This window comes from Equus quagga, chromosome 2 (assembly GCF_021613505.1).
Source record: "Equus quagga isolate Etosha38 chromosome 2, UCLA_HA_Equagga_1.0, whole genome shotgun sequence".
Classification (NCBI taxonomy): domain Eukaryota; kingdom Metazoa; phylum Chordata; class Mammalia; order Perissodactyla; family Equidae; genus Equus; species Equus quagga.
This window is the reverse complement of record NC_060268.1, coordinates 111571983-111584842: the sequence shown is the minus strand read 5'-3', so window position 1 is coordinate 111584842 and position 12860 is coordinate 111571983. Positions and strand designations below refer to the sequence as shown.

Genomic DNA, 12860 nt, shown 5'->3' with positions numbered 1-12860 from the left:
GAAGCGTCTGTTGGAACCTTTGCTGTTGGATTTTTGCTTCACCAAATCACTCTCTGCTTATTTTGGATCCCTGCATCATCTCAAGTCAGTGTCTCCGACAAACTTATTTTAACCACCCCTTTCTCAAGTTTAAATGAGACAGCATAAATGTGACTACTCAGGCATAACGTTTCCTTTAGAAAATCTCATAATATGTAGGACTCCTGTCACAGGTTGCCACTGGTTTACTCATCTCATTCGGGTTGGGTTTTTTTGTCAATACAAATAAAACATGTCATCTGTCCAGGTAATCTACGTTTACTGAACTGCAGACCCACTTAGCAACAAGAAACACAACAGACGATTAGAAAGTGTGACTGATCACTAAATGCTCATTAATAATTTTAAAGATTTTATCTAATCTATACATAAAGCTAAAGTTTCCTTAAAGGATTTCTGAACCCTGAGTCACCATTTCTTCCTCAAGCCCCTGATGATTATTACTTTTTACTCCCACAAACAAGGTGTGTTTAGAAACTATATTTATGGCTTAATTAATTGATTCTTTGAATTCTTAAACTGTATTTTTTACCAACACAAATACTCTTATTCATATGTGTATCAGTGGCAGAACCAGCTAAATATTATATTAGCAAATCGTAATTAAGTGCTCTTTGTGAATCTAGAGAAAGCTCTCCCTTTAAAGTAATCAGTCGTCATGGTCAGGAATCTCTGAGTGACTAGTCATTAGGTACATTCAGTACTGAATTAGAATGTGACACCCTGACTTTTACCTTGTCCATTGACCATTTGTCATGGGAGTGTTCTGCATATTTGTTAATGAAGTATTCCAACTTCTCAGGAATTGTAATACTATGAGAAAAATAAAGAAAAAAAAGCTTCATTTTCACAGGATTTACAGGGAATCATATTAATCATTTACTCACAACTTATGACTGCTTAAATCTCATTTGATGCACAACTGTTACAAAATCATTTTAACAAGGTATTGCTTTCCCATATCGTAGAACAATATAAGAAAAGTCAAGCAGATAATGTTCTTTCTGCTCATCTTACACTGATTCATACTTTACTGTATCTTAATATAAGTTATAGATAAAAATTACACATAGTATAAACAAAAATAATTAAAATACATTCAAAGATGAGGACAAAAGATTATACCAGAAAAAAGTTTAAAAACCTGACTCAAGATCTGGTTAGAGTGAGCAAGCTTAAAGACATGTTTCTCTCCCATATTTGTTCTTTGAAGTTAGTCTCCCTTTGACTTAACTCTTCTGCAACAGGTATAAATTGGTAAAAGACTGCTGAAATCTGACGTGTTAAATTTTAAAAATGAACGAAAATTTTAAATTAATTTCATACAGCTAGTGCTGTGTTAATGATTTGAAATATTAATGGTCCATATATAATATTCTAAATGTTACTAATAGGACTATAGGGAAAAGTTATTAACAAACTCATGCTTTATGATTTTGATAACATTTAGTTTTGATTCCTTTCATGTTTAAATAAATATTTAATCTCTTGAGCAGATGTTGAGTGCATGCAGTTGATGACCAACTCTGATGGTAAATGTAAGACTTGGGAATATCAAATTTATCTATGAATGGAAAATTTATATATATATAATTCCATTCATTAATGAATATAACTTAACACAATTAACTTTGAGAATAGAATTCTATTTAAACCGAGTATAATGAGATACATCACTGTTGTTTTCCAGCAATGTTATCAGTCAGTAATTGAACCATATGAAATACACATACTGAAGTACCAAAATATAAAAATCACAAAGACAGAAATTTTTGATATCACTATGCAAACCTAATCTGTTAAGAAGTCCCCAAAGGGGCAAGCTTAGGTAAATGAATATACATGCCCAACATTGTTAATTAATTAGATTTAATTAATCAACACCAAAACCATGACCTTGTTCTGATGTTATTTTAAAATTCTGGATTATATTGTACGTTAGCAAGCCACAAACTTACCCACGTAGGAATGTGAACATGTGATATTTTGGTTTACTTACTTTGGAAGAGATACAAAGGATCAATCACATAAGCCAAATACTGGGGGTAGAGTCTTTTCTCACAGGACTGTCATCAAATACCAAACATGCAAATTTAAGGCATTATCAAACTAATGGCATACCACTGGGGTTGTAATTGTGATGTGGTTACGGAAGCTAAATCAGCTGGGGGACCGCCCAGAAGCCTGAAAGTTACTCCCAAGCAAACTGAGATGCCACGGATAGGAGCCATCAGTGACTACCTTGCTAACATTGATCTTGCCCAGTCACCATGAAACTGACAATATAATGTGGCATAAACAGGCAGCTTTCCCAGCCAATGGGAAACCATGGTGCTACTTAAAGACAACAACAACAACAACAATGTTGAGACTCCAGACACCTGAACTACCCAAGATCTTATTTGTAGAACAATTTATGCAACTAAGTACATGTAAGAAGTTTTATGTTAAGTAATGTTTTGTCTGTAGTTAAGGTTGTCACAGTGTATTCTAACTGCATGCTAAAGTTTCCACAAATATTCTCATTTGATATTCCCTTTAATCTCATGCTGTGCTTTATGATGCTGAACATCAGCTGGTAACCCTCCGCCTTGCTGAGATGTAGTGATGGTGAAATGATTCCCCTCAGCTCACAGAAACAGTTTGCACTGCATGATGGGATCATCCTGAGTCAAAGATGCTACACAGAGGTTGGCTGCAATTATTAATAAACATTGAGGGTAAGTTTTCTACTAAAAATGTAACTGATATACTTTCTTGATTCTCACTATTATAGAATTACCATGTGGTTACCTAGAGAGAATCCTGATTGTGTTAAGAGTATCCTAGAAAGTACATCTTATCTACTTCTGATATTTGTATAATCATTATTATCACTACTATCATTTTGTCAAGTAAAGGGACCCCTATTAAAAGGATACCAATTCAAAGGGGGCATGGATTAGAGAAAGTTCACTTTAGTACCTTATTCAATTTCAGACTTCACACATCATTTACAATAAAAATCTGCTGCAATAGAAAGAGTCCATACTTTGAGGTATCAACAGGTTGTGGGTTAAAGTTCCCTTCAGAATCCATTGATGACTGTTTTTCCATCATACTGACATAATTTGACTCCATGTAGTCTGGAGGCAAAGCTCCCGCAACTGCACTCAGGCATGGCAGTGCCAGTTTGAAAAGTTCTTGTTCGTATTTCTGGGAAGAAATGGAGGACCAAGAAAAAAAACGGATATCATTTTACTATTTGGCAAAAGCTGTCAACATAATCACAGTGGCTGATATGACACTGTAGGAGAAACTCTCAATTACCCTGGGCTAACTTAACTCCCTAGCACGTTCTTGCTCTAAAAAATGGAATACACAGCCTTAAATACCATCAGACACAAGAGAAGCTGAAGCTAGATTTGCTGTAGTTGCAGCATAAGAAGGGTAAAATCTTTTCTTCTCTAAAAGTTTATTCTCCAATATTTGAAATGAAGCAAACTTGAATCTTCCAAATGTATAATGTCTTTACACTATAAACATAATTTTAATCAATGATTATATTCCTTACAGTTAGTTATAGATTATTGCTGCACCACATTATAAAGACTATACATGAAAAATACATAAAGAAACATTCCAGGGGGCTGGCCCCACGGCCGAGTGGTTAAGTTCACGTGCTCCGCTTCAGCGGCACAGGGTTTGCCAGTTCACATCCTGGGTGCAGACCTACACACCACTCATCAAGCCATGCTGTGGCAGCATCCCACATAAAAGAACTTGAATGACTTACAACTAGGATATACAACTACATACTCAGGCTACAGGGAGAGGAAAAAAAAAAAAGAGGAAGACTGGCAACAGATGTTAGCTCAGGGCCAATCTTCCCGATCAAGAAGCATGAAAAAAGAAACATTCCAGAGAGTAAAACATTTTAACCTTATGTAGATATACATATAGATTATACAAAATCAAAATTTCTGGGAAAGAGTATTTGTATATTAATTACATAATTAGTTAAATTTATATTCATAGATTTTTTTAAAAAATCAAAAAAAATAATTATTTGGAAGTTATCTCACTTTAAATATTCAATTTTAAATTAATGTCGTAAATTCTTCTAAAAATACATTCTAGATATTATTTTAAAAGGACTCTCAGTTTACCAAAGGCAATTCAGCAAGAAAAAGCATCCAGCCAGAGCGATCAAATGTACTCACAAACCAATTTTCCCCTATTATGGAGCACACTTCTGGTTATATGACTCCAGTCATCTAATAATGTCTAGCTGGGAATTCAAACTGGTTTTGATTAGTAATTTAAGCATAAGCATACAAAGTATGTTGTTCTGACTTTCCATGAAATACTACCGTCCAGTCTTCTGAAAGGATATGAACCATTCATTATAAACATGGCAACTATAAGGGAATGTCACGTATATAAAGCGACTCTGAGTGGAGGTACTTAAATTCCATAGCAGCAAAGTGGGAAAAGTCAGTGAGGGCCACTGGAATATTATAATTTTACCAGCTTCAATATTTTTATTTTTTGATAAGATTTCTTCAGGCTTTAGAAGATTGGGGGGGAGGTGACTGGGGAGGGTTTAACTTCAAATAAGTCAAAATGCACAGAAAGTGATCAAACCATGGGCATAATTTCCTGAAATGCTCAGCCATTTTTAACCCAGAATGTGTTATTATCACAAGGAACATGCTACCTTAACGATTATGAAAAGTCGACATAAATTGCATTCTCAACATTTGTTGTAAGTTGAGAAAAGAGAAAAAATAAAACATTTAAGGCTTGATAAGTAAAGATAGTATTCTACTAAGAATACCTAAGAACCTATGGCTTTTTTATTATTTTATCACACAGACAAAATATTTCATCACACAAATAAACCCACAAAATAGTAAATTACCTTTTGAGACAGGGCATCAAAAATGCCCCAGAACAACTTTCTTGATAAATGAAGTTCTTCTTCCGAGGCAGCTCCGAAGTTCCCCCACCCTCCAGGCAGGCAGTAATATTTCCAGCATCTTTCATAATGATTTGTCAGCAGCTACATGGGAAAACAATGATAAAAACAATGAGCTAAAGACAAATTTTATATTTTCTCCATTTCCTCCCATATGGAATTCTAGTGCCATATAACTGAAAGGAAACTGCTCAGTCCACATCAATTCTTTCGGAGAATATTATTACCTTAAATACTATGTCTCTTTCAAATTTATCACATGTTGATCAAAGTATGAGGACCAAACACTCAATTTTACAAATCACTCTATCTTGAACAGCATTCTTTATGAGATTCTTTGCTTATCATTTACTCACAATTCTATGCATTATTATCCCCTGGAATCCATGCATACAACAAAGGAATTAATTTCAGGTGACCCAGAGGCACAAGTAAGTACCTAAAATGTGCATTCTAAGGGAACTATACTGCTGAATATTTTTGCTTCCTGTCTGCCTATCCGTAATGATCACACCTTATGTTTTGCTTCAGAACTTCCATCTCTAAGTAAATTTCAAAACTGCCCTACTTCAATAATTTCTTTATCTATATTTCTTTGGTGGCTATGGATGCAATTTATTATCTTACTGAATGTCTATGTCAGTTCTTAGGTTTCACTTATGTATATTTTGTTTGCTCAGGACTAAATCAGAAGTTCAAAGACAAGAGCAGAATTTTTCATTTATTTGGCAGCTCTTACGATAATTCATTCTTGATCTATAAAGTAACGAGTATTCACTATTTGCCAAATTAATAAAATGAACTTTGCGAGTCAACAGTAAAATTTTGGACTCTCTCTTCTACATCTAAGGAGGGAAATAAATTGATAGGGATTATTGTTATTAAAACTAACTACATCTCTCACTGTAGAAATATTTCTAGCTTAGTCTCCCTTTCAGTTACAAAACATACACACACACACAATTTAGGAATCTTAAATGATGAAATATTGAGATCTAATTTGCTTGGATTAACATGGAAATATCTATAATGTAAAAGAGTGTTATCACATAAAGTGATATTGTGGGGCCAGCCCGGTGGTGCAGCAGTTAAGTTCACACGTTTCGCTTCTCCACAGCCCAGGGTTTGCTGGTTCGGATCCCGGGTGCGGACATGGCACCACTTGGCACGCCACGCTGTGGTAGGTGTCCCACATAGAAAGTAGAGGAAGATGGGCATGGATGTTAGGGCCAGTCTTCCTCAGCAAAAAGAGGAGGATTGGGAGCAGTTAGCTCAGGGCTAATCTTCCCCAAATAAATAAATAAATAAATAAATAAATAAACAAACTGATACTCTATCTTTTTCAGGTAATAAATAAATAAATAAATAAATAAACTGATACTCTCTCTTTTTCGGGTATCTTCCAGCTTACTTGTATCAAGAAAATTTGCATGACAAGGGCTATCATTGATGATAAAACCCGGAAAAATGAGATTATCAGCAAGGATATAACTTACTTTATATAATTCATTAATTTATCTAAATTTATTAAACCAAAATCAATTTTCATAGAGAAAGACTTTTTTCAGCCTAAGAATATCTTGGCTCATCTTCTCCTTGTAGCCCATTTGTTCCCATTGATTTGCATGTCCATCGACTTACAGGATATGTCTTAGGATTTCCATGGTCTTTTATTACTTGTTTATTTTAGGCTAATATACACATATCTATAACTTGTATGCCCATTTCAATAAGTGGGAGAAATTTTCCAATGTCAAAGGTCAAACATGATGTATCTAAGAGATGTACATGTTGTAATGGGAAACAAAGTCAGAGGACCCAGTAATCAAACAACCACAAATATTTCCTATACTTACCTTAAGAGGCATCTTTGCATGTTCATTTAATAATGGGACATCAAATACTAATCTTCTGAGTAAGTGCTGCATCATAGAAGGTCTCAATTGGCTGGTGGAACAAAGCTAATTTTAATAATGATGGGAAATGTGTCTAAACTAAGTCATTAGATTAAATGATGTACCCAAGAACCTGGACCTATACCTCTCTTCAGATGATGTTAATTTGACGTGTTTCCAATACAAAGACAAACCAATAGTTACATAATTTTATAAAAGGTTACATTTCCAACTCATCTCCATCCCTCAGATCTGAAGACCAATCCCTATTTGTTATGGGAGATGCGCCTCTTCTGCTCCTTCCCTTCCCAATCTCACACAACTGCAGACCCCACTGTTCCCATTAATTTAGTAAATGCTTCTCCCCTCATTCTAGTGGGTGGGAAGGATCTTCAGTTACCAGATTAGAAGCAGAAAGAAGAGGGAGTGTAGGAGCAGGAGGGAGAAAAAAGGCTGAGGCAAATTTTGCCAGAGGAGGAAAGGAAAGACAAGCAATGCATAGTGAACATCTACCGTGTCGGGCAATCCTGACTGCTTCACCTCATTTAATATTTAGAAAATTGATTCCATTTTATGGTATTTGAGGGTCAAGGAGAAGCTAATCTAATTTTCACTTCCCTCAGCCCATCTGTCTTCTACCCCACATACCACAGAATGAGTGAAAACCTTTCCTTCACCAATGTACAGTCAGGCTGCAAGCCTTCACCTCCAAAAGCTCCCGTCCAATTAGAAAGAAGCCATCACTCCAGCTAGAGGCCTGAGAAATGGCCACTTTCACCGAGAGAACTTCAAAAGGAGGGGATATGTTTCTGGGTTTCATGGTAAGACATTTGAACACTTCTGGTTTTCCAGACTGAAGGAAATAGCCTTCATCCCTGCCACACGTAAGTAATGCTTTAATATTATACTGTATCACTTTTTATATTTAATAAGTCTCTTTTTTCTTTTCCCTTCTGGAAGAGGAGTTAAAACCATCACACACAGTGAAAAAAGAATCTACTAATCTTACACTAAAGTGGCCAGGGATTTCTCACGCAATCATCCTGCCCACCAACATCCAGAATAGCATAATCGGTCTAACACTTTACCCAACAGCTAGATATCCTAAAGGGGCTTGGAGGAATACTCCTGAACTTGACCAGGAGCAAGGGTGCTCTGCTAAGACTCATACCTCAGTACATGGGACTATCTCAAATGAATTAATTGTTTGGCACAGAAATTGTTTCCAAAATTCATAATTTTTCAAGGGCCATACAGTAAATTCTCTTTCTTGAAGAAGAAGAAACTTGGTATTTTTGAGTTACTTGCCCACTTACCCACAAATAGAGAGTAAACAAACTTCTATGGAATCACGTTGAGCTTTGGTAAGTGAGCAGCCCTTAGAAAGTCTATACACAGTATGAAGTAAGGAGTCAATGAGGGAAGCGTGGTGCTCTGTGCCAGCAAAAAGAGGAGCACATCTTGTTAACAAAGGCAACACGGCTGTGCAAAGGTACCGATTGAGGGCCAAGGCCATGTCTGTAGCACTCAAAGCAACCTAAAAAGGAATTGGAGAGTAGAAAGTCATTTGTGTTCGGCAGCAGACAATCTTCAAAGGAATCAACATGTTGACATACAATTTCACTATCTAGAAAATGGCAAAAAAAGATGAAAAATGTAATTGTATTCCTCAATTATATCTTTAATGTGATTCATATGAATTTTTTACCACAAAAAACAATCAACTTTCAATTGCTCATAAATAGATAAAAATGAAATGATACCTATTTCTTCAAAAAGCCCAAGAGGTTCATGGTCTATAATAAAATGTCAATAGTAGGAAGATGAAGACACTAATGATATCAATGAATATCAGCACTTTACGAGAGGAGGAAAGAGAAAGGAACTTATTCTTCTAACAGATCTCATATTCATAAATTCTTTCTGAATTCTATTTATTAATTTTATTTATATTTCTGCTTATGTCCACTGGCACCAACAATCAAAGGTAGATTGCCTTACTATGTTATCAACTACACTCTTTAGGTTCAGAATTTCATGTGAACACACTCAAGAAAGAAAAAACAAATTTCAGTTTCATTTTTATGATTCTCCTCTCATGGCTTTCAAGAAAGAGCTACTGTCAACTCAAGATCTGATTTCCTCTGAAATAAAGAGGACTTATTTAATTGAGAATAAAAGGAGGTATTATTAACTCCTAGAATAACATTTAGAATGTCAGCTTATTCTACAACATTTCAAATAGCAGAACAGTTGCACTGACAATGGCAGATTCTCCATGTGGACCGCTGATATACAGGACAGGGCCACTGGATATACGTACAGATATATCTGTACGTTAAAGAATGAAGGCACCAGGATGATATTGTAATTGGCATGACTCAACAATGTCCATTAAGCTTTCTGAAGACTTTAATTGCTTTAATTGAGAAGCATAATTGTTTAGGACAACTTAGAGGTTAACAGGAGCCACTGTGATCTCTAAAATTAGTGTTATATGAACTTCTTATTGTCTTCCATTGCACCTGATCAGAATTCTTATCTTACTCTTGAGATTGTCAGTTTTCTCCACTATTCAGTGAAATCCTTGAGTACACAGTCTATTTTATTTTATGCTTGCCCACTGCTTACCTAAAAGTATAATAGATACTCAATAAATATTTGGTGACAATAAATGAATGAATGAACCTATCTGCGAAAGAATATCATAAGCCAAAGAATGAAGAGTCAAAAGTCGAGGGAATCAATTGTTTAAATCATTACCGTGTCTAAAGAAGCAGCAGCCCGGAGATCTGGCAGAAAGCCAACCTCTAGAAGATGGAGGAGGAAGTCTTGAACTTCAATTCCATAGACCCTGTCAAGGAACAAAACCATGGCTGCCTTGTGATCTGGGCAAAACCCTGCAGACATGTCAGGCTCCACCACATTCCCATCTAAAAGAGAGAAGGTGACACGTTGTTGTTAATGGCCATGCCATTCATGAGAGAGACTACAAATGGCTACTTTTGTAAAACATGGCATTCTCATGTTTTAAATAAAGTTATCAGTTGACTGGTTTTCTGTTCTTCTACTACCCCCAAGCAAGTGCGGGGAACTGACTGAGGAAATATGACAGTACAATTTGAATCCAAGGTCATTTAAATATTACTTTCACATCCATTTGTTAACTGTGTCTATGACAAGAACATAGCATTAAGCTAGATACTAACAAGGAAACAATAAAACATCCAAAATTCACATTGTAAAACTAGGAGTAAATGCCATGAAAAGTTAAAATGTAAAAGTAAGGTTTTCACTCTTTTCAAGAGTAAGAGCTGCTTTTAAACATTAATAAAAATCATGTACCCCTATGTGATAATCACGGTACACTTATTTATAGCTTAGGCAATTACAAAATGATGAAACAACTCTATGAGCCAGTTTGACTTTCAAATGAAACATGCTTCATTAATCATAATAGCATTTAACAACATTTAAAACATACTTGAGAGTCATTCTATTTTCTCTATCAACAGTCAGTGCTTGATGCCTATATAGATGAATGAGTCTGATTATAATTCCATAGAGTCATAGGTTGGGGATCATTGATATGAGGAATTAGGGGATTACATGCCAATTTAAAATATCAGAGAACCGGTGCATTCTTGCTTGACCACATGACAATTATAGCAAACTGTTGCTGATAACACACCATAAGAGTCTACAAATAATATCACAGAATGTTTAAGAATGATGCAACGTTGAAGAAAGAAGGACCCAGGAAAAAATGATACATGACCATAATGATCCCGAAAGAATAAAGTCAAAACTTTTTTTGTTTTGATTCAACGTCAACGAATGCATTTGATATTTAAATCATGAAATCAACAAATAACAATGTTTTAAGGCAAATTACATTAAAGGCTAATACCAAATAGCTTCCATAGCTTCTAATAACACCTAATATAACTAATACTTTCCTTCCTATAATTACAATAATAAGAATAATAGCTCTTGTAGTTTGTGCTGCTGTCAGGCACTATGCTAGGAATGTTACAGACATGATCTCATACAGTTTTCACAAGCACACCATGAAGTTAGTATTATTATCTTCATTTAATAGAAGATGAAAACTGATCTTTAGGGAAGTTAAATAATTTGTCCAAGTTCAAGGCTGTACACCTAGTAATTGGAAAAGTTAGATTTAAGCTAAGAAAAATTGTATTTAAAATCCAACCAAAGTTAATTTAGTTGTGAGGTTAAATCAGCATGCTATAATTTTCAATTAAAAATCTATATGAAATTCCAGTTCAATTCTCCTAAAAATCACATTATAGGTAATTTATATATATAAGATTCTATTATTTTAACATATAGCTGTGCCTAAGGAAATGATTGATCAACTCGTTGATCCTAAAATTAGGATTTGTTATTTATTTATTTATTTATTTATTTAGGTGAGGAAGAGTAGCCATGAGCTAACATCTGTTGCCAATCCTCCTCTTTTTGCTGAGGAAGATTGGCTCTGTCCTAACGACTGTGCCCATCTTCCTCTATTTTATATGTGGGACACCTGCCACAGCATGGCTTGACAAGTGGTGCAAAGGTCTACACCTGGGATCTGAACCTGTGAACCTTGGGCCACCCAAGCGGAGTGCACGAACTTAACCACTACACCACCGGGCCAGTCCCTAGGGTTTGTTTTTCAAACACTTATTCAAGTAGACATTCATTTTAAGGAATTCTACAACTATATCAGCCTGGGAATCAAGATTCATCCATTTGCTACAGTTACTGTTTTATTTGTCGTCATCTCCTCAAACAAGCTGAAGACAATAAGGCTGATGAACTGCCTCCTCCCAGACTTCTAGCCTTTGAACTGGAATGAGGAGGGCCTCTTGCACAGCTGTACCCTGTGGTACCTGCATTATCCATTTGCCTGAAATTATTGCTCAGACAGTCTGTTCACACCTGACTGGGCCAAGGGCTGCAGGGACAGAACATCTACTTTCAGGATTATCTGCTTGTCCCTCAAGTTTTCTGAACCCCTCCTTCTTTATTAGTCTGGGCCACACTCAAGTTCTAGAATAAGTATGATAAAAATGTTTGAGAAAGGCTTTAGCTAATACTGAGGTGGGGGGACGACTAACATTTAGAGGCAAACTTCCCATTCTAAATATAGAACATATGGGAATTATTACTGATAATTTGTGATGCTTAAACAACAACAACCATGACAATGACTTGTCATTGAAACATATGAAGAAATACTGATGGCTTAAGTTTTAAAGTTGATTTAAATGCATAACACGGCGAAATAAAAACACATAGGTTTCTGTCTACATTCTCTGTAAGAGGAAAGAGGTGAAAGAAAAATGTAGAAATTTAACAATGACCAATGGATTACATTTTAAAAACTAACTTTCAGTGCGATTGTGATAGTTCACAAAGAAATCCTTTAAATCCCAAAGTAGACAATATACTGCATATTTATAAAGAAAAACATCATAAAAATAATATTACTGTAGCATAACTAAGTAGAACAGGAAAGAATCAACTTGAAAAATCTTGAAGGCTGGTGAAGACACATCAACTGGAGGAAAACGGGGTATACTGGAGGAAATTGGGGAAATTCTGGAAGGGACATCTGGACGCTCTTAGAGTCCCTGTTCTTGGTTCTTTGTTATCACAAATTCTAACCTTAAAAATTTAGCCCTTCTCTGTTTCCTAATCTGTGTGTCACTGGTATTTTCTGATCTTTTTCCTAAAAGTGTCCCTTTTGTGGCTCAAAATGTAGGGGAATGAAAAGATGTCTTACTCAAGTAAACAAACACGAGTTAAAGGAGAGGTAAAAAGAAGGTAAACGAGAAAATCTGTATAGACACAAGAAAAAGAAACTGCCTGAAGTGGGGAAGACAAAAAGCTATGGGACAATTTGTAAGTTCTAACCTTCCCTAAAATTATGAGTGTCCAATTATTATGGCTGT

At 35.5% G+C, this 12860-nt stretch overlaps 1 protein-coding gene across 4 annotated transcripts in view; it reads right to left on the bottom strand.

Annotated features, from left to right (window-relative positions):
* RYR2 (ryanodine receptor 2) overlaps positions 1 to 12860 on the bottom strand; it is a 678741-nt gene that overhangs the window by 164193 nt on the left and 501688 nt on the right. For all 4 annotated transcript variants that reach the window (XM_046653495.1, XM_046653496.1, XM_046653497.1 and 1 more), the window contains exons 49-54: positions 9658 to 9827; positions 8211 to 8431; positions 6856 to 6946; positions 4943 to 5083; positions 3071 to 3234; positions 774 to 852 (exon numbers count right to left, since the gene is read on the bottom strand). In XM_046653495.1, the coding sequence (XP_046509451.1) occupies positions 774 to 852; positions 3071 to 3234; positions 4943 to 5083; positions 6856 to 6946; positions 8211 to 8431; positions 9658 to 9827 (866 nt within the window). The remainder of the gene's footprint in view (positions 1 to 773; positions 853 to 3070; positions 3235 to 4942; positions 5084 to 6855; positions 6947 to 8210; positions 8432 to 9657; positions 9828 to 12860) is intronic.